This window comes from Copadichromis virginalis, linkage group LG8 (assembly GCF_057382275.1).
Source record: "Copadichromis virginalis isolate Kocher_CV1m ecotype Utaka linkage group LG8, C_Virginalis_male_GT1.1, whole genome shotgun sequence".
Lineage (NCBI taxonomy): Eukaryota > Metazoa > Chordata > Actinopteri > Cichliformes > Cichlidae > Copadichromis > Copadichromis virginalis.
Window position 1 is genome coordinate 25,763,317 of NC_140625.1, and position 21,180 is coordinate 25,784,496.

At 38.2% G+C, this 21,180-nt stretch overlaps 1 protein-coding gene and 1 long non-coding RNA gene across 4 annotated transcripts in view; both read left to right on the plus strand.

Moving 5' to 3' along the window:
• sema4gb (sema domain, immunoglobulin domain (Ig), transmembrane domain (TM) and short cytoplasmic domain, (semaphorin) 4Gb) overlaps positions 1-21,180 on the plus strand; it is a 57,656-nt gene that overhangs the window by 25,224 nt on the left and 11,252 nt on the right. Inside the window, exons 3-9 of the mRNA XM_085466783.1 lie at positions 10,314-10,462; positions 10,867-10,929; positions 12,542-12,640; positions 12,740-12,833; positions 14,306-14,419; positions 15,614-15,768; positions 20,219-20,394. Of these exons, the coding sequence (XP_085322909.1) occupies positions 10,314-10,462; positions 10,867-10,929; positions 12,542-12,640; positions 12,740-12,833; positions 14,306-14,419; positions 15,614-15,768; positions 20,219-20,394 (850 nt within the window). The remainder of the gene's footprint in view (positions 1-10,313; positions 10,463-10,866; positions 10,930-12,541; positions 12,641-12,739; positions 12,834-14,305; positions 14,420-15,613; positions 15,769-20,218; positions 20,395-21,180) is intronic.
• LOC146703518 (uncharacterized) lies at positions 731-5,388 on the plus strand. 3 transcript variants are annotated; one of them, XR_014922024.1, is made up of 8 exons: positions 731-1,176; positions 1,340-1,469; positions 2,962-3,093; positions 3,199-3,298; positions 3,417-3,476; positions 3,566-3,656; positions 3,823-3,980; positions 4,647-5,388. It is a non-coding gene; the product is annotated as an uncharacterized LOC146703518 (long non-coding RNA). The 3 variants fall into 3 exon arrangements; XR_014922025.1 differs by having other exon boundaries at positions 733-1,464; XR_014922023.1 differs by having other exon boundaries at positions 734-1,469.

Here is a 21,180-nt window from a genome sequence, read left to right on the forward strand (position 1 = left end):
ACCTAATTATTGACCAGTAAGAGCATCCCTGTGGTTGTCTGACTGTCAGTTAAAAAAAAAAAAGAAAAAGGCTGATAAGAAGGAAGGTTGTGCAGAAAGAGAAGATGCTGTCTGACTCAGTCTCTGGTTTTCCAGGAAGTCGATAGGTTCCTGCAGAGCTGCTGTCATCGCCCAGTGTGTCCATGTGATGGTTAGGCAAGCAGACAGTTGTGTGGGGAAGAAATTGCCTTCCATGTGATGGTTGGGAAACTCAAACCAGTTTTCATCATGTTGTATTATGCAAGATCAAACACGCTGGAAAACTCGCTGTCATCCTCATTATCATCATGCACTGTAAAAAAAGTCAGTAAAATATACAGCAAAACACCGTCAAATTCCAACGGTAATGGAGCGTAAAACCAAAAACTTCCTTTTACTGTATTAAATAGATTGAATAACCGTTAATTGTGAGACTGGATAAAACTTTGTTTTTTACTGTAATAAAATGTTGAAATTATAAATATTTTCTGTGAAAACAAATAAATATGCATACATTTTACAATTACATATTGTAATGTTGAAAATGTCTGAAAAACTTAGATTTTACAGTATTATTTGAGTAAAACTACATCTTTTGGGGTTGTGCACATTGGAATTCACAGTATAAAGCTGTAGATTTTTAAGCAAACAAAAACATTCATTTTTACAGAAACAAGATGTTAAAAAATAGGGTCCACCATAATAATACAACCAGTACATACCATTAAAAAAAAAGCAAATATCAGCAGTGAAAGACAATAAAACTGATAGTATTTTTTTATTTTAAAATTCAGATACTGATATACAGATTAAAAGTTAGGCCTGCAGTATATCATTGTTAACCTTCTGATAAAAAAATCAACAGCAAAAGAAGATGTTAAAAATAAAGTTTATGGTTGTGAATAAAATTGATTTCAATAATCTTTTTTAATTATTATTTTAAAACAACTTTATGTTGTTGTGTTTCACGCCATATTATCAGACCACCTTAAGTGGGTCGGCCTTAAATTTTGAATTTGTGTGATCGCTGTTGATTGGTAGCTAAACTGCTGGTAAACTGTGTACAGACGTTTTACGTTCGAATTGCAGAGAAAAAAAATCTGGTAGCAACATTGTGCAGTATGAGCGAACCATTTCACCAAAAAAAGGGGAAGCAAGGTAAGACGTGGCTGCAGCGGTCTGCAGACGTGACTTCTGATCAAATTCGAACCTCCTAAAGAAACAAAGAGCGACGTTACATTGCGGGATGACGTCACCTGAAAATGACCAATAGCGCGGCGCGCTGCTGAGCTGTGTGCCAACCGCTCTTTTTTTCATGCAGGAGACTCAAGTTGGCTTCGCTAACGGACACAGTTTTGAACTCGTATATTAGCGCCATTTATTGCTGCTTGGACCACAGCATCTTCGGAATTTGTAGACATCCTGGCAGCTTACAATTAGTTCGAGGTGAGGTGAGTACATGCAACTTCAAGTTATCTCTGTTATAAAAATCCACCAGCCCAGCGTTTATAGATAATTTTAGCAGTTCGTTTTTTATGAGTGAGGTTGTGAATTTAGTTAGCATTTGTGAGTTGAGTTAGCATTACTGTTGCGAGGGAAGCATTGCTCTGGATTAGTTTCTGTATATGGCGTGCTTAATTCGCTAGGGAGGAATTACCAAAGTACATGGAGTTATGTTAACGTGTAATTTCTGTGGTAAGGTAGTTCAGTCATCAAGGGGCTACGTGCTTCATTGTAAACTGCATCGGAATGAGCCACGTTGTTTCTTTCGGTGTATTGAAGCAGGCTGCAAGCAGACATACACCAGGTATGGCGCGTTTAAGGCTCATTTTTACCGAAGACACTGCCCCCACCCATGTCACTGGTGTGGTGGTGGTTTCTTCGTTTACATGTGCAATGGCAATGTGTGAACGTCAGTGTCAGAACTCTAAAGAGTTAATAGCTCATCTGAAGAGCCATATTGTGGAAGGACACGTGGTCACTTGTCCAGTAAGAGGATGCACAAATACCTTTAGAGTTAAATCATCTTTTACTGCTCACATGTCACGTAAACACAGAGTTTTCAGACAGCAGCATTGGTGATTTATATAGAGAGTCTGCATGTCAATCATCATCTGTTCCAACCACATCAGATGACTTTGTACCCTTGATTTCCGAGCCTGCTGCACAGTCTATTACACATGAAGATAACATGGAAATGCCCCCTGAATTCTGTGATCTTTTTCTGAGAAACGTTTCACTATTCTACTTAAAATTGCAGGGTCAGTTTCTACTGCCTGCTTCAACCATACAGAACATTGTAGAGGAAATGCAGAACATGCATGAGTTGGGACAGACATACAGTTTGGGTAAACTTGCATCACTGTTAAAAGATGACACATCATTATCAGAGGAGGACATCAACAAAGTCTGTGAGTCTGTCAAAAGCTATGATCTTTTTTCTGCATGTCATACCGGGCCATTGAGGACAGTGCACTCCAGAGCTCAGATCTTTAAAAAAGCCTTCAACTATGCGGAACCAAAGAAAATATTTTTAGGGAGAGATGAAAACAGAAAAGATAGGTTTGCCTATTATGTGCCTTTAAGAGAGACTTTGAGATGTCTGCTAGAGTCTGATCTGTGGCAGAAATCAGAAGAGCCCTCTACTGAGCCTCCTGCTGATGTTCTGTGTGACATAAGTGATAGTAAGCTGTTTTAAATAAAATGATTTTTTTGGTCAAAACCCATTGACTTAATTGATTTCTATCCATTAACATCTTACATGAAGTATGGGTACCAAATGGTTCCACTGAAACACAGTGTGCTGTCACAATAATGGTGCTGTTAGTTTGGTACTTACGAAACACTGTATAAAAGTGTAGTATCAAGCAAGATCAGCTTCATATTTTAAGACCAAAGGTACCACTTGGTGTAAATTGACCTTTATTCACATTCTTTTATCAGACATCTTGGAAATGGGGGGCAGCATAAGGAGTTCCATTACTAAGGTGCTGCCGGACCTGTCTGCCTCAATCCTTGAAATTGTACTGGAGGCACTACAATCATTAGGAGTGGAGACATCTGAGAAACAAACCAGTAAGTATTATGATTTCATTGCACAATAGCCATGAAGGACTTTCTGTTTTTTCTATTATGCTTTGGCCAAGGTCCAAAAAGTACAATTAATCTATTGTTTTACAGCACCAAATATGGAAATTTCAAGCCAGGCCAGCATATCATCTCCATCTGTTTTAAGGTTTAAGGGTGGTGGCACAGCTAAGACCCAAGAGTCTCTTTCAAGGTTAGTAAAGTAAACAGATTCAAGAAGATATTTTACACATTTCTTTGTCGTCTGTCTCTAAATCTTATTTTGTCTTTATTATGATTAAAAAGGTTTGTTTTGTTCCTGCCCTTTTCAGACACTGAATTTGAGCAGAAACCATAAGGATACTCAAAGGACCTGTGACTCTCAGGAAATGGTGAGATTTCAGGTCATAATCTTTTTTTTTCCATTAAATTAATTTTCCTTTTTCCCTTTACAATATTGCTGTTTTGTTTTTGTAAACAGCATCAAATGAGAGAGACAGATGAAACAGTTTCAAGACAATGGCAGGAAAAAAATGCTGAAGATTGAAACAAACCTTGGCTGGAAATATTTGGTATGTGTTTTACCGTAAATCAAATTGTTGAAAAACATTCAGCTACACTGTAACACAGGGAAACTTGATTTGCACTTATTTTGTTACTTTAATTTCTTGTCTCATTATTTTTGTCAGTTATTATTGTTTATGGTGTATGCCCTTCTTGTTTTCCTTCTGAATGCAGAAGGTATCTAGCCAGTCCACAATGAAAGCTTCGTTGCACCCAATGAGTCTTCTGGCAGAAATGATGGCGGCTGTATTCTTTGGTTTCCCTAAACATCACACCCTGCCTGTTTATACGAGGCTCTTCAATTAAGTCTGCACCCAAAGATTCAATAAGAGGTAAGCAGTGGTATTATTCAAGTTTTGCTAAAGAAAGATGGACAGGAGACACTAATCTTAATCAGCCGAGCTCAGGTTCATGTCCAGGTGAGCAGTTTCATACGCTATAAAATGTAGATTGAATGATAGGTCTCATCACCATGCATTCAGCCATTAACTTCAAGTTCTATGATAAATCAATACGAAACTTAAATACGTTTTCCAACAAATTATGATTGTGATTAGGGCTGCGTTGTCTATGTATCACTTTTACATAAGTAGATTTAAAGTATAACTATTGCCAAAACGCAACCTGGGCTGTTTTTTTTTTTTTTTTGTTTTTTTTTACTGTATCGATTTTGATGTGCTCAAATTTATGCCCCGGCCCCCTAGTATTCCCATTCACTGGCTATTGACCACAAAACAAAATCACGGTCAATCTCAAAAACGGCTTGTTTGTCGTAATTATGCTTTTAGATATATGTTTGTCTCGTTTACAGTAAAAAAAAAAAAAAACTGAAAAAAACAGCCCAGGTTGCATTTTGACAATAGCTATCCTTTAAGAACTGTATATTTTACACTTAAGAAATCATTTATCATTAGATCTGGTTTTGGCAGCACGTTTTGTTCATTTCTGTGCATTTTGCTCAAGCACTGATCAAACTTTGTCCATTTTTTTTGCTGCAGAGGGGATCCTGCCAGTCCAAAGTGAACTCCTGATGGACATTGAAGTACTCCTGCAGAGCTTGTATCTTCAACACCATGCGCATTAGAAACTCCACCGAGTCCTTTCCTTCACCAAGGCAGGACCCAGTGACTCATTACTGTTGATAGGTCAGGGGCAGGTAATATTTTGTTTCATGTTTATTCATTCCTCCATGGATTACCAGCCATATATATGGACACATGCTGTATTCTCAAGATCTATGCTGTTTTGTAGGAATAGAGAAAATAATATGTTTAGTCTGTTTTCAAATGGTATGTCAAATTTTCTCATTGTTTATCAGTAATATTCTCTACCTTGGTTGTATATGAGCATCTTTAGATTTTTCTATATTTAGCGGTTGCAAATGTAAAATGTACGGTAAACCATTTATGTTCCTCATATTGTACTGTATTTTTAGCGGTAAAATACCGGCAGCTGTGGTTGCCAGGAATTTACCGTAAAATGTATCTGGTCAAAATAAAATGCTGTAATTTGTTATACGATTTCACTGTGTTTTTTACTGTCAAAGGTTTTAATAAGGTTTAACATATTTCTGTTATTTTTACAGTTATTTACAATAATAGGGTCTATCCTATTACTGTTAAATTAACAACAAATTACTGTAAATATTATTATATTATTACTTTTTTTTTTACTGCAAATATCCGTAAAAAGCTATGGAAAGTTGCATTTTTTACATTAAATTGCTGTATAATTGACAAATATATTTGGTTTTTTCTATCATGATTTTGGTAAAATAATACGTTGTCTACCTTAAAAATTAGGGTTACAAAACCAGTATACCGTATTGTCTTTTACAGATTCCACATTTTTTACACGGTATATTCCTGGCAACCACAGCTGCCGGTATTTTACCGTAAATTTGACAGATTTTTTTTTACAGTGTGGTTATTGTAAATTAGGGAAGTAAAAGCATTACTAATACTGTAGTGTGATACAGTGGAGATGAGTCACAGCCTGGGAGAGTATATGTACTGGAGTCCATGTTTATGCATGACATAAACATGGACTTCAGTTTCAGCTGGGACAGTTTTTTTTAACTGCTCTGACAGTTCTTGAGTTCTTGACAAAGTTGAACCTACCCGTCAACAAAAACTTGCCATTTTTGTCTCAGAGTGTTTGTACCTGTAGGATCTCACTGATATGTTTATTAACATCTTAAAAACTGCTTACATAGGTAGATTTTCCATTGACAAATACAGGAACATTTCTGTGGATTGTCTTATGTTGGCTAACCTGCTTGGCTAGCAAAATGCATGTGTAATTCACTTTTAGAGTCGTGCATTTTCTTTAGTGATTTTTTCCCCATGTGTAAATGGACTGATTCATATAAATCGTTTCTCTACTCTACTTTATACAACAGATTGTTACTCTGTGATTTCCTGTTTTATTTTGATAGCTGGTTGTCTTCTTTCTTGTCCTATGGCCTTCCTCAGCAGCAGTGAACCGTTTCCATCTTCTGTCTTGTGTTTGGTTTGACTTAATTGTTTTCACGTTGTCTTCTGGGCAAATATGTTTTGCAAGTTTTAAGCTGTACCTAACTAAAACCACTGAATGAAGAACAAACTGTGGATTGCACTGTCATGGAAATGGGACTGTATTAATCTAGTGACGCAGAAATGTTAATAAACCTCATCTGCTGCTAAGTCACTTTTACACTGCTGGAACTGCAGCTGCTTAAACACAGAGCACACACCAAGACAAACACCTGTTTAATCAATAAAATTAATTTCACTTTGATCTGCTGACAAAATAAATCGATTTCCAAGTCTCTTTTACTGGACAGTAACATTTAATGTTTAAGTGTATCCAATTTAAAGTCTAATCTTTAAGTTGGATACAGTCAGATATTAAACGTTACTCTTTAATAAAGGAGACTTGCAGAACTAAATTTCAGAGCCTTAATCTGCAGCCGCCCTCATCTAAGAAATAAACAGTAGCATTGAGAGCTCACTGAGTCTTTAGCAGAAGGCCCTGCTTGATGGATTATAGCTCCATTTGGTCACAGGGGAGCTGGAGCCTATCCCAGTTGTCTTAGGGTGAGAGGCAGGGTACACCCTGGACCGGTCGCCAGTCTGTCGCAGGGCTAAGACATAGAGACAGGCAACCATTCACACTCACATTCACACCTATGGGCAATTTAGAGTTACCAGTTAAACTAACCTCACTAACTGCACATCTTTGGACTGTGGGAGGAAGCCGGAGTACCCAGAGAGAAGCCATGCAAACATGGGGAGAACATTCAAACTCCACAGAGAAAGACCCTGGGCTGATGGTGAAATTGAACTCAGCACTTCTTGTTGTGAGGCAACAGTGATACCAGTCATCTCAAATGGGGTTTTAGGGCTTTGTCAAGCCAGCTAATGCAAAAAAGCTGGCTATGTTGAACTTAGTTTGTAGTATACCTCTTTGAAAACTGGTTTTTCTTTACTCTGATGATAGTTACTCTGAGTTTACATTTGGGTTCTTGAGCTGCAAATCCTGCAGAGTTGTCATGAATAGAGAGATTACTACTACAGTACTACTAAAAAAAATACTTTATTTGTAACAGGCTGTAAACAGGTTTGTTTTTCCTACATTTTAAGTTGGACATTTTATCATGGAAATCTGTAAAACTGTAAAATGTTAAATGCCGGCACTGTGTTTTGTGTTCAAAGCTATAACGTTAAAGGGATTATCATTCAGCCTCTGAAAATAATGATGCAATTTATATCCTTTTTAGTTATACGCTCATATTGAATCAATTCTTGTTGATTTAAATGACATGATTTGACAATTTATCACAGTCAGGCATTTTATGACGTATAATTGCATCATATTAACCTAATTTGATGTTGAAGTGACTATGAACTGATACTGACCCTGAACTACTTGAATATATAACATTTATGAACCATGGTATATAAGATAATATAATACTTAAGCTTCCATTGCCTGCTAATCATCTATATACTTTTCGCAGTTACTCTGTGATCCCATGGCCTCCCTCAGCAGCAATGAACCATTTCCATTTCTTTAAAGGAACTATGAACATCAGAATGAATTAACCGCAACAAGCGTGCAGGTCCTCACATTGTGCTTAATTGATTGGTTGAGGACTAATATAGCTTATCTTTTTACCGGGAGCTGAGACATGCTGCTGTTATTTCACAACAGAGCGAGATGAAGGAGAGGGAGGCAGAGAGGATGTGTGGAGATTAATGTGCCCATCTGCACTGTGCAGACTCATATTCCTCAGTGCAACACTCTTGATACCTTCATCTCTTCTGTTGTTCTCTGAAGACAGCTGTTCTTTTCGCATGCAGGGTTTTTATTCTTCTTAATGTCAGATTTTCTTAATCAGACATTTATCACTCACTTTTAGAGCAAACCAAAGCTCTGTAAACCTACTTCTGCACTGAAGGAGATCTTTCATGCCCACAGGAAGAAAAAAAAACAATGTCCTCCTTTTCGCTGTCTCATAGCAGCGACGCAACCTGCCCTAATTTCTGAGGTGCTACATTGGGGTGTGTTCAAATATTTAGTTTAGTGCACAGGCCAATTATTTTTCAACCTCTCTGTCTGCTCCAGTGGCAGAAGATCAAAAGCCAAAAAGCCATCCGCCATGTTTACCTTGTTAACATGTACTTTTCATGGACTTCAGTGACAGTAATTTAGCCCACTTACTATAAAAATCTCTCACACATCACACTTGTTCACACACACACAGCAGGGATGATGTTGATGCTATGGCATTACCGCTGATGCGATTTGGCAGTACTGGGGCACGATTCCTGCTGAATGCCCTAAAATTTTGCCTCCACTGTGCCCCCATCCCTACGTTCTGTCTCTATAGTCCTCTTAGCAATCACTCCAGCGACTCCCTCCCCATCTCCCAGATCTGTAGTTGGGTCTCACCCTCACACGCTCAGTCACACACACTGAGCATGTTCATTTGGGGTGTGTAGACTCCATTCATTTCCCAGTGAGTGTAAAGTCAAGCTATTCTTGTGCTTTGTAAGCAGAGATATGAAGCTGTGATCTTGTGGTTTTTTTAAAGCCAATTTTTCTTCTTACAGCTGGTCATTTTAGGGGTTGCCACAATGGATCATGTGCCTCCATCCCACCCTAGCAATCCACCTCTATCCCACCAACCTTTTGCATGCCATCCTTCACTACATTCATGATTTTTTTTGTGATCTTCCTCTTCTGCTGCTGCCTGGCAGCTCCATATTAATCATTCCTTGTCTAGTAAATCCAACATCATCCAACTTATGGAGCACACGCACTGATAACACTCAATATTACCCCTTTGATTTCTGTCTGTTTGATTTAAACTCACAATTCTGATACTCTGTTCAATTTCACAACACTGTTTGCATACTCTTCCTTGAAGATTATTCCTACTCCATTTCTCCTCCTATCTACACCATGGTAGAACATTTTAAATCCACCTCCAATACTCCTGGCATCACTTCCCTGCCATCTGGTCTCAAAATATATCTACCTTCCTTCTCTCTATCACATCAGCTAGCTCTCTCCTTTTACCAATCATATTCTGTACATTTAAAGTCCGTACTCTCACCTTCACACTCCTGCATTAACCTTTTGTTTCCATTGGAACCCTGTTGGACAAAAGCACCAGAGGTGGTCTTTGTTAACCCAGAACCTGACTGATTGGGTGTGGAAATCTTATTCTTGATAATCCGCATGTTTCATTTGGAAATGATTTTATGCCAGTTCCTGATACAACCGTACCATGTAACCGTCACAGTTTGGCTAGGTTTAGGCAACAAACCACATACTAATCTTTATTAAAAGGTTAGGTTTGGGTTAAAAATAAAACTTCAACTATGTTAACAATGTTTTACAAAGTCTTTCTGGCAGAAAACCTTTAAAACAAAAGTCTGGGTGAAGCTAACTATATGTAGGCAGAGTGTTGAAACGCCAAATCAAATGGCTCAGAAGAGCTAAAGGAGCACATATTAGCTATCAGCTAATAACACAATGCTTGCATAGGAATATAATAACAATTTTAATCACTACAGCTGGTTCACAGACGTCTTGTACAGGCTGTACCACACAGAGAGCCATTCATTTAGTCAGAGAATTCCTTTAAAATCCACCACTGTGTATACATGTTTGAGAGGTCCAGTTTGGCAAGTGGAATTAGTGGAGGCGATGCCTCGCAGGCAGCCGGCTACAGCTTTCTATGTGAGCACACTTGTCAATCAAAATAGTCACACCACTAAATGTCAGCCTTAAAAAAGTTGAAACAGGTGAGATATAGAAAAATAAATAAAAAATCAACACCCTATACAGTTGGAACCAGCCTCATGTGGCCATTAGAGGAACTGCAAGTGTTGGCACTTGCTCTTTTTTTTTAGCCTTGGAGTTTGCCAATTGGTCAACGTATAAAACTGCTCTAGCTTACAAGATAGTGATGTAATTTGGAAATTCAAAGGAGACTCTATTTATAGTTTAAATAACCAGAACAAATCTGTCGTTTTTTGCTAATCAAAAAATTCTGACGATATGCATCATTGTCAGTTACACCCAGATATATTGCTTCCCTGACACAATAAGACATGTTAGTCTCGGTCTTTACACAAAGAAACCTTCACATGTCTCGTGTCATATATTTGCAGGTCTGCTGGGCAGCACCCGTTTCATCGGCTCTTCCCGAAACTACAGCACCCTGCTGTTGGAGGAGGAGGCCAGGCTGCTGTATGTGGGAGGCAGAGGAGCACTCTACGCTCTCAACACATCCAGCATCTCCACACCTGCAAACCTCACAGTGAGTGCCAAGTTGCTGAGAAACACATAATTTCTGATGTTAAGACAGAAAAGCCCATTTCACGAGTTTTTCTCCCATTCGAAGGAGGAGAAACTAACAATAGCCTTTTTGAGATTGAGCAAATCCCATTGTGTTCCACCAATTTTATGGCTATCGGATTAAATGCACCAGGCATTTATTCAAGGGTTACTGAAGTGAGTCAGAACTTAGTGACGCAGCCAGAAAATTAAGTCTGCTGTCCTTCTCTTTTCCTCCCCCTGTTTATCACACACATACACACACATACTTTCTTCTCTCTATCTGTTACTTTCTTTTCTATCTATAGGGCTTTTTATTTATCTGTTTGCCTCTCTTTATTTATTTAGCTTACGGAGTCATCCTTATTACCCTCCCATTGTTTGCAGATTGATTGGGATGCTTCCCCTGAACAGAAGAAGCAGTGCCTAAACAAAGGCAGAGACAATCAGGTAAAAGGCTGCAGCTTTGTTTTCTTCTCGGAAAAATCTCCCATCTTTATTTATTAGGTTAATATTGGAGAGCACAAGTGCAACTGCTCCATTTTGTGATGCTTGTGACAGCAATGAAACATTCAATACTTCCAGTTGTTTTGTAATTTCGTTTCCCTGAAACCCTGAGACACTAAACTGGAGGTTGAGGATTTAAAATAAATGGCACTCATTCATTCATTATTTTTATAAATTAGACCATATACATTAAGTAGAGGTTTTCTCCATCTTTTATTTGTTGTAGAGCAAACAAAAAACAAGATGTCACTAGAAAGGTCTGAAACTTCTGATTGACTGGGATTTTCTTTTTTTGGCAAAACCATCTCAAAGAATAACAGCTTGTTACAAACAAGGTATGCAGGAGAGGATCAGAAGACCACAGCGGGTCCCATTCCTGTCAACTAAGAACAGGAAACTGAGGCTAGAATTCAGAATAGAAGATTGGAAGAATGTTACCTGGTCTGAAGAGCTACGTTTGAATGTCGCAGCAGAAATCGTGACTCATCAGCCATTGTTTAAATGCCAGAGCGTATCTGACTATTGTTGCTGACCATGTCCATCCCTGTATGACCACATGATATCCACCTTCTGATGGTTGCATCCAGCCATGAAATGGCATGTGACAAAGCTCTAATTATCTCATACTGGTTCCTTGAACAGGACGATGAGTTCAGTGTGCTCAAACTGGCCGTAACAGTCTCAATCCAATAGAGCACATTTGGGATGTGGTGGAACTGGAGATTCACATCATGGATGTGCAGCAAAAAATCTGCAGTGGCTGTGTGATGCTATCTCGTCAGTATGGACCAAAATCTCACAGAAATGTGTCCAGAACTTTGTTGAATCTGTGCCACAAAGGATTAAGATAGTTCTGGGGGGGAAATGGGATCCAAACTGGTACTAGCAAGGTGAACCTGTGTGCTTTCCAGTTTGGGCTGCCTTAGCTGGTGAATTTTATTGAATATAGACAGATTAGCACCTACTCCATTTAAAACAGTCACATTTCAAAAAAAAAGTTGGCAATAGATTCTCATGATGACCAGTGACAGAGATCATCTGTATCTAATGAAAGAAAACATATCCCCATAAACCTTCAAAATAAGAGCTTCCTGTTTATGGAACCTATTACCATTAAATATATTACTGAGTGACTCTTACCACTTCCTTGCAAGCACTGTTTAAAATTTGTTAAAAAACCAACCAGACTTGTCATCATGCTTAGCTAGTGCATATTTGCCTTTCTTTTTTTTCCAGTTTTGTCAGTTTGCCTCCTTTATGGCTTTTTCTTTGTTATCAATAATGTAATGAGAGTTTATGTAACTTCCTTTTGAACTGCCTGTGCTGTGTAATAGCATTAATGTCATCTGTATTGTATTTGATTTATTTTGCATGCTTCCTTCTCTGCTCTCTAAAGCTTTTCCTCCCTATCTTTGAAAGGTTATTCTTTTATGTTTTATTGTTTTTAACACCCGGGAAACAAATTTATTGACTGATTATTATGTATTGCCGCTGAGAAAAACAAGCAGATACACAACAAAAAACAAATCACTTCATTTTACTGTGTTCTCTGCAGACAGAGTGTTACAACCACATCCGCTTTCTGCAGCGATACAATGAGACTCACCTGTACGTCTGTGGAACGAACGCCTTCAGACCGCTCTGTGCTTATATCGTAAGAGATCCTGGGTTTTTTATGTCAAGTAAAATTGTGACAAGAATTGAAATGAAACAACTTATTATGTGTTCTCAATCTTTTTTTTTTTTTTACAAGGATGCAGAGCGTTTCAGCTTCTCCTCAGGTTTTGAGGAAGGCAGAGACAGGTGTCCGTATGACCCAGCAAAGGGATTCACTGGCCTCATCATAGGTAAGTCCAAATGCAATTTATTTTATTCTACAAACCATCCTGCATTATGTTTGTCCTTGGGGATCTTATTTGTAAAGGCCTCTGGGCAGTAAAGGTTTACTGTTCTCACACATTATGGTGGCATAGTGGTGCGGAGGTTAGCACATGTTTGGAAGGATGTTCTGAGTTTTAATCTGCTGCTCATCTGTGGAATTTACAATTAAATCAATGAAATATTGATTTCCCATCCTCACCCATCCATTGGTGTCCTGGCTCCACACTAAATTGGGTTATACATTGGTTTATCTGTCTCCATCTGCACTTGTGGACACCTGAGAATCACCTCAACTTAACTTGGAAGTGTTTGGACACAGAAAAAAAAATCACCAGCTGGAGGGAGAACGGATGTTCAAGCCCAGAACCATTTTGCTGTGAGGGGACAATGCAAACCTCTGTAACAGCATGTTGCTGATATGCATATACACAGCATATTACATAATTTTTTATATAACTTGAATACTTAGTAGAACTCTAAAATCTAAGAATGAATGCAGTTTCCTTCCAGCAGTTCTCTGTGCCTCCAGTCTTTTTCGTGATTTTTTGCCTCATAATCCTGTTGCTGTCCTCGTATTCATTTCCATTTATGACTTTTTGAAGTAGTTTCGGATTTGACATTTTGCTTGCCCTTTGCCAGAATGATTTGCTTTGCTGTCTCATCAACACATCAGCAAATGACCTTGACTTTTTGGATTAAAGCTTTGGAATCTGGACTTTCACAGTAATTTCCTGTATCCTGCATTTAGGTCCTCTTTCACAGTCTGTCACCTGATTCTGCACTTTAAAATCCATAAGAGAAGTTATGGAAAATATTTTATATTGTTTATCATGCTGATGTCATAGTTTTGAATGAAACTCAAATCCATTTTCAAATACTTTGTTAGAACTGTGCTACTGTGAGGTTATAATTAGGCCCAGCAGTGTTTTTAAAACTTCTAACGTCATCATACTAAGGGTCTGTGAAGACTCATCAAATCACAGTGGACCCAGAAGGGCAAGGGGAACTTGTGGGATTTGTTTCAAATGCAAGCAAGGTCACAATTACGTGATTTTTACCAACTCAAACGGCTTAAGTCTTTAATTAGTTTTGCTGGAAATGTGAATGCTCCCTCATGTATAATTGCTTGACAACCATCATGAACATTTTTAAGGATTACAGCAAGCGTTAACTGTGCAAAAGTGCACCCTGATTTTTGGATTAGATCACACTTTTAGATGTAGCATAGATAATCAAACACTGTCTTTATTAGACAGTTTAAGCATACTAAATTTTGTCTAATTATCGTTACAAATACACAAGTCATAGGTCATACTGTTTCCACTTCCTCTGCAGTCCACTGAATGCTTTCATTTACATGTGATTAAACTTTGATATCTCAATATCTTTCTTTTTTAATCCATTTGCCACCAATTCATGCTTTTAATCTTTTAATTAGATGGTGAGATGTTCACAGCCTCTCAGTACGAGTTTCGCAGCTCTCCAGATATTCGCAGAAACTTTCCATTCCCCACACTCAGGACAGAGGAGGCGCCCACCCGGTGGCTTCTGGGTAAATATAATCATTCATATGTATGTACATAATAGCTGCTGTAAGACGCTAGTTCAAAAAGGATGGTGTCCTTTTTCCAAATATTTCAATTGGGTTTTAAATTGGATTTAACTAAAAGTAGTAGAAAGGCAATATACCAATTGTAATTGTATTGCTTCTTGTGTAGAATTTTTTTTCTCTGGATGGACAGAATAGACGAATAGATGTGATGATAATGTGACATAACTAGCATACAGCAGTATTGTATCTCATCTTCTTGTAACAGCACTTCAATCCATTTTAAACTACCTCACACCCAAACAAGATCTGATATTTTTTTGTAGATATATTTTTTTCTTTGCATAGTAGAGTTTGAACTTGCATTTGTGCATGCAGTGGCAGTTTATGTTCATGTTGTTGTCCCAGAGTCCAACAGACTTTTCTGACTGATATGGTTTTCCGCATATTCAGCTATATTCAGACATTTCACTTTATTTTTTGAGTCTTTTATTGATATTTTATAGTTTACTGATTCCAATATTCATTGCAGTTTCATATTGAGAAACATCATTTTTAAGCTATCAAACTATTTGCCGCATACATTACAGTCGAAACTTCTTCCTCATTTCTATTCTGAATGAGTCAGCCTCTTTTCCTGCTTTAAAAAAACTCCCATCAAGTTAGCAATGAATGTAATTAGTTGTATAATCGCAGTTGTGGCTTTAATTTTGTTTTTTTAGTATTGCATAACTTTTCTTCCTTTTAGTGTTCAAAAATAAAATAAACAATAACAACAATAAAACATTTTATTTATAGTTGCTTTCAAGACACTCAAGGACACCTTACAAGCAATTAAATTGCGAATTGTTTATTTATTATCTGCATTTCATACAGCATTCCTGTGTTTTGGGTAGTGGGGTTGCAGTTCCTCTTTCAGTAGAATATTAATAGACCAAACCTCATTGCTATGTTGCACATTTTTATTACATCAGATGTTTTTTTGTCATAAAAAAACAACAGATTCACTTGTAGAATAAAAATCACAAGGAAAAAAATTGCACCGCATTGCAGCTCTAACTGACTTGGTTGTGGTGGTTCAATCATACTTAAAGGCTCCATCTTTAGTTTCCAAGGAGACACTTTCTAGGCTGCTAATAGGTTTCTTTTTGGACATGTGGATGTGTGCGTGTGATGTGTTTGTGTTTGTGTGCACAGAGGCAAATTTCGTGGGATCTGTGCTGCTGAAGGAGAGCATCAACAGCTCTATCGGTGATGATGACAAGATTTACTTCTTCTTCACTGAGAGAAGCCAGGAGCAGATTGCCTACCCGAGCCAGACCAAGGTGTCCAGGGTCGCCAGAGTGTGCAAGGTCAGAAAGACCAGTTAACCCAAACACTGCTATCTATAATCGCATTAATGCTTTCACTGGGTTTGAAACGGCTTTACAAGTGCCTGCAAGGTCACAGAAAGAAAGGGTTGAAACAAGAGAGGGTAAAAGTTACCAATCATTCAAAGTGAAAAATGGTGGGATTATTGAATGGTTTTTGTCAGTTGCACAGAATGAATGTAAATGGATTTCAGAGGACGTTCTTGTTTCTCAATGAGCTGCCACGCTCCTCTCGCTGTAATATCAATGCTAAATCAGCCAGCAGTTGGTCGTCTCTAATCACAGTTTCTTCACTGACAGAGGTTCTCTCTCTGTGCCACTGTTGCCAGGCAAAGTACAAGTCCACAAACCTCCACCTCCAATGGCAAACCCTCCCCCTTACTTTATTGCCATATCCCCATCTTCAACTCCGCCTTCTCCTGCTCTTCTTCCTCTACTTCCCATCTCACCTCATTTCACTTGCTGTCAGCATTCCCAGTCTAGACAGCATGCCCAGCAACCATTCCTAGAGGTTACTCTTGCTCCTTTTCCTCCCGCTTGTCATTTATTTTAGCCATTCATGGGGGTATAATTACCATCACGGTGTGCTTTTGTAGGCATCAAAAGAGTAAGTCAATGACTCAGCTGGTGAAATGAAGCAGTTGTGTTTCATTTTTTGTGATCCTGTGAAAAGGATTTAAGTGAATGAATGAGAGAACACTAACAGGAAAACCTACTGAGCAGGAAATTTTTCAAAGATTTTGACATGGTGTGAATTCTCTGTTATGTACTTGTAGAGTTTTGTTTCCTTTTTTTAATATATCATTTACTAATGTTCATACTTTCATTATTATTTCTCTTTAGCTTTTTTTTCTCTAAGTTGTGCTTCCTTGTCTCCTCTGTCCTACGTCATCTTAGTTTCAATTCCTAAAATGCAACAGGAGGAGAGAGGACAGAAGGAAAGAAGTGGTTTGCCAGAAGAGCTGTACTTGAGGATGCACAGGTTTATAGAGGAATATGCTGGAAAATATACAGTAAATAATCGCTGAAAGATGATATTATAAAATACAGCAGTAGTTTATTGTTTTGTTTGTGCATAACAAAAGAATTTATGGTGCAGCTGTGCCACACGTCTTTTTGACCTTGTGCTGCTGTTAGTTTTATAATAATGTTTCGAAGCTTATCTTGGGAAGATGTTATTGTGGACACTGACATGAATGCAATGTGGCTTCAAAGAGAAGACAAAAGCCAAAGTAATGGCTCTAAGGGGAATCCAAATTTTTAATCAAAAGAGGAATTAAACAACCAGTGAAACACGCAACAGAGCACAGTACAACTATAAGGAACTCTGGAACGCTTGATAATCAAGATTATTTGAGTGTACTACAGAGCAAGCTATGTTGAGCATAAAGTCAGAATTTTTTATGTCACAAAATTGGCTGTCTTTTTATGTGGTTAAATCACCATGGTAACATGTGCTGAACGCATAACCTGGTTGGGAGGAGGCTATGGTCAATTTCAGCTTAAAATAGGTTTTCCGTGAATTTTTAAATTACATTTGTTAAACCTACTATAGATTCTCAGCTGGGTGAATAGAATAGAATAGAATAGAATAATCCTTTAATTGTCCCACAAGGGGAAATTTGGTTGTATCAGCAGCAAAAAACACACATATACAAAAAGAACAGGACACAGAAAACAAACAAAAACATGAATGTGTCATGTATGTCCAAGTTTTTAAGCAATATATTACTGACATCATGAGTTAAGTAAAAACTGTCGTACTTGACTCTACTCTGCTGTTAAGTCTGTTTTGCACTGCTGGAATAGCAGCGTTATTCTTTTGTCTTATTTCCATCAGTATTGCATTTTACTGTTACATCTTCTATGCTCCTTTGTGTTCTTTATAAACATTTATCACCATTTTATTATCAACGCTTTCATCTGATAACGTGTCTGATTGGTGTAGGTGTCACTCATGGGGATCATGTTGTGCTGAAGAGTCAATATGATGTGTGAAACGCTCCTTTTTATGTGAGCGTGCACAGAGCCAGGCAGAAAGCCCAGCTTAACACAGAATGTTGATAACTGCCATTGTCACACCCCTTATCCCTGACTGGGGTTTTAGGATTTGTCAAGCCTGCTAATACAAAGTAAGCATGGCTGTGTTGAACTTCCTTCATGGTTCCCAGGCAAGTTGCAAAGGGGGGTGAGTGCTTAGCAGACTGGACTCAGAAGAGTGATTAGGGAATAAGTAACAGGGATGGAACATACATGCATTTAGGGTAAATGGCATTTATTTGACATTGATGTGTCAAGTTTTAATTGTGTGACAGCAATGGCACAGTTAATGGTGTAGAGAAAATGACTAATAGTGCTTAAAAGTGCCAATTTTTAAATTCATTTTTCATATAGGCTCATAGTCCACATTAAATTCCCTTAATAGAGAGTAATAAATGATCTGGCTCTCTGTGTGTTGGCCCTGTGATGGACTGGCATCACAGCGTCCGGGATGTATGCTGTTTCTCACACCATGAAAGCTGGGAAAAGTTCCAGCCCCCTTTGACTACTAAGTTAGATGAATGGTTGAAAAAATAGAGATAAATGGGTGGATGGGGGGTGCGTGAATGATTACCGGTGTCCATGTAATTTTATTCATACAATACAAACAGCAGCAGCATGAGTTTGTTGCTTTTCAATTATGTATACAGTACACAGATAGTCTGGACACTATTTTCACTGTAAGAGTTCATTGAAAAAAAGCCTCATGTTTTGGATCTTTTAGTATGAAAAACAGGTTGCTAAAGGTTTAAACACCCAGTATTGATTTTCACATCGCTGTCTGCTGTTGGTCTTTTCCCTAAGTGTCTCTGCTGCTTTGCTGAAAAAACACATCATTTTATTTCCATTAAAATGATTCTCAAGGACCTCTGTTGAGGATATTTCTCTCTCTTTTTGTCCTGTTTCCACTGGCATTGAATAATAAAGTTGTAAAATACCCCAATACCCCTGTGTTGCTGCAAGCTTTTGTCCCAAAAGCTCATTAAACAAATGCAGGGAGCTCATTTTTGAGCATTTCTTGCTCTCTTACTTTTCAAACCCATATACACACTCACTGTGTCTTGTCTTCATTCTCACAGCATTCGAAAGTAGTCATTTCTGGAAATAAGGTCTGGGCTCTTCCTCTCCCTTCACCAGCACTGTGGAGTTGTCAGAGCAGTCGAGTGTAATAACTCAGTCTGAACTAGGCCACGGCAGCACATGCAGATGTCGAGTGGTCCCCAGCTCAGCCCCCATGGCGGCCAGGCACCACGCTGGTTGATGGCAGATCCACAGATAGTGACGGCTCTGGCAGTAGCCCCTGGCCTGAAACCACTGACGACTTGCCATTTTTGAGTTGCCTAGCCGGTTGTCCTCTTCTGCTTCTCACTTCCCAGCCAGACAGCTTCTACTTCCTCGCCAGTCATGCCTACTTTAACAAAGAAGAGACATGATGACATGAAAACAAGACCATTGCAAAAAGCAGAAATAGGTGCCAGTTTGACATTATTTAACATTTTTCTTGCTATACATCTCCAGTAAAGAGAATGGTGCTGTAGTTTTAAGTTGTTGTTGTTGTTTTTCTCAGTTGTATTTTGAGAATACACTGCAGCACAGGCTCATCTAGGGTTAATTCCCCCTCTGGTATGCTTGGATTCTTCACTATTACTGCCTTAAATTTACCTCATGACAGCCCAGTGACCCTGACTGTGCGTTGATTGACAGAGACTGTAATCTGCCATTGCATCCCTTTAGCTCTTCCCACAGTAATAACCTGCTATCATCTCTGTAAGAAATGCTTATTTGTTGCTTTCAAGTCTCTACAGATTTCCTTCTGTCAAATGAATGAAATTTAAAGATTGGATTCATCTGTCTGCACTCCTTTTCGTCTCTTCTTTCATTCGTCTTGTGCCATAAATTGAATTGGTATTATTGACAGAACTGCTCCTAAGGTTTTAAGTGTATATCTTATGTTGATTTACTTTGGCTTTCTTGTGTGGGAGGCCAATGCAGGCAGAGGCTTTTGATGAACAACAGATGTCCCCTAAAGCCACAAATAAAGAAAGATGAGAACCTCTAATACAGACAAACAAAGAAAAAATCGAATCCATCTCTTTTTTCATCTTATCTAAATGAGGTGTGCCAAATTACTCTTTTAGGGAGAAAAATGTCTTACAGCCTTACCTCCCACTGCTTCTGAAATGCAATCAGAGAAATGTGCTACACTAGGGACACTGAGTTTGAATACCAACATTCAGCTCCTCCCTATATATTCATTATATCTGCATAATCTCAATTGGATCTAATCTTTTCTTATATAAATGCACTGTTTGTGCATCACCCGCATCATTAAAATCATTGTGTTGTTTATCTTTACATCATTTAATTCCACCTCTGTCTCCTCTCTCTGCAGACTGACTGGGGAGGCCAGAGGACTTTGCAGAGGAAGTGGACCTCGTTCCTCAAGGCTAGAATGGTGTGCTCAGTCCCAGAGTATGAGCTGCACCTCAATATCCTGCGTGACGTGTTCGTCCTGCAGGAGCGAGACGCTCGCAGCAGCATTTTTTATGGTATCTTTGGTCTGGAATGGTAAGAGCTGATTTTGACTCATTTATGCTCTACAAACATGTAGTTTGGGTTTTTTTTGCATGAAAGAATATTGTGATGTATTAGATCAAACTAGAAACTAGTGATTAAGATCATTAATTCATGCATGTATGCTTGTTTCTATAAAAAACAAAACATTTTTTGTAATCTATAAATTAAAACTTCAAGTTATTATCAAATATCAACTTACAAACCCAAACATCTGAGAACATTTGTAGAATTCATGCAAAGATCCAAACTTTGAGAACAATTTTCAGAATATTTCTTGGTATAGCAAGAAGCATCAACTTCCTGAAAATAACTACTGAGAGCCAAACTCAAAGCCCTCAGCACCCATTGCATATGGGCAGCAAACAATTTTATGGCTTTGAACCATAGATGGATGTCTGAGAAGTGAAGTGACGAAGAGTGAAAAATGAATCTGCAAACTTTTTAATGGTTACCAAGGGCGCAGCTTCTCTAAGAAGTCTATGAGAAAATGTCCAGTCTTTGCTGTTAGTGTGGCCTCAGTAGACTGTTTTGTGAGAAGTCTACAGTCTCAGCTGCCCAATTCCAATCCATATTATATGCAACATGGTATTTAATTGGTGCATTATGGTCCCAACATTACTGTAAACTAAAAAAAAGATCATCTGTCACTGTCTTTAGTTTTCTGTCAGATCTTGTATACACCTGGCAATAGCCAGAATATTTAACTTTTCTAATATTTGGTGTGACTGTGTCATTATATCTAATCAATGGTTGAGAAAAGGAACTTACTTAATTTTC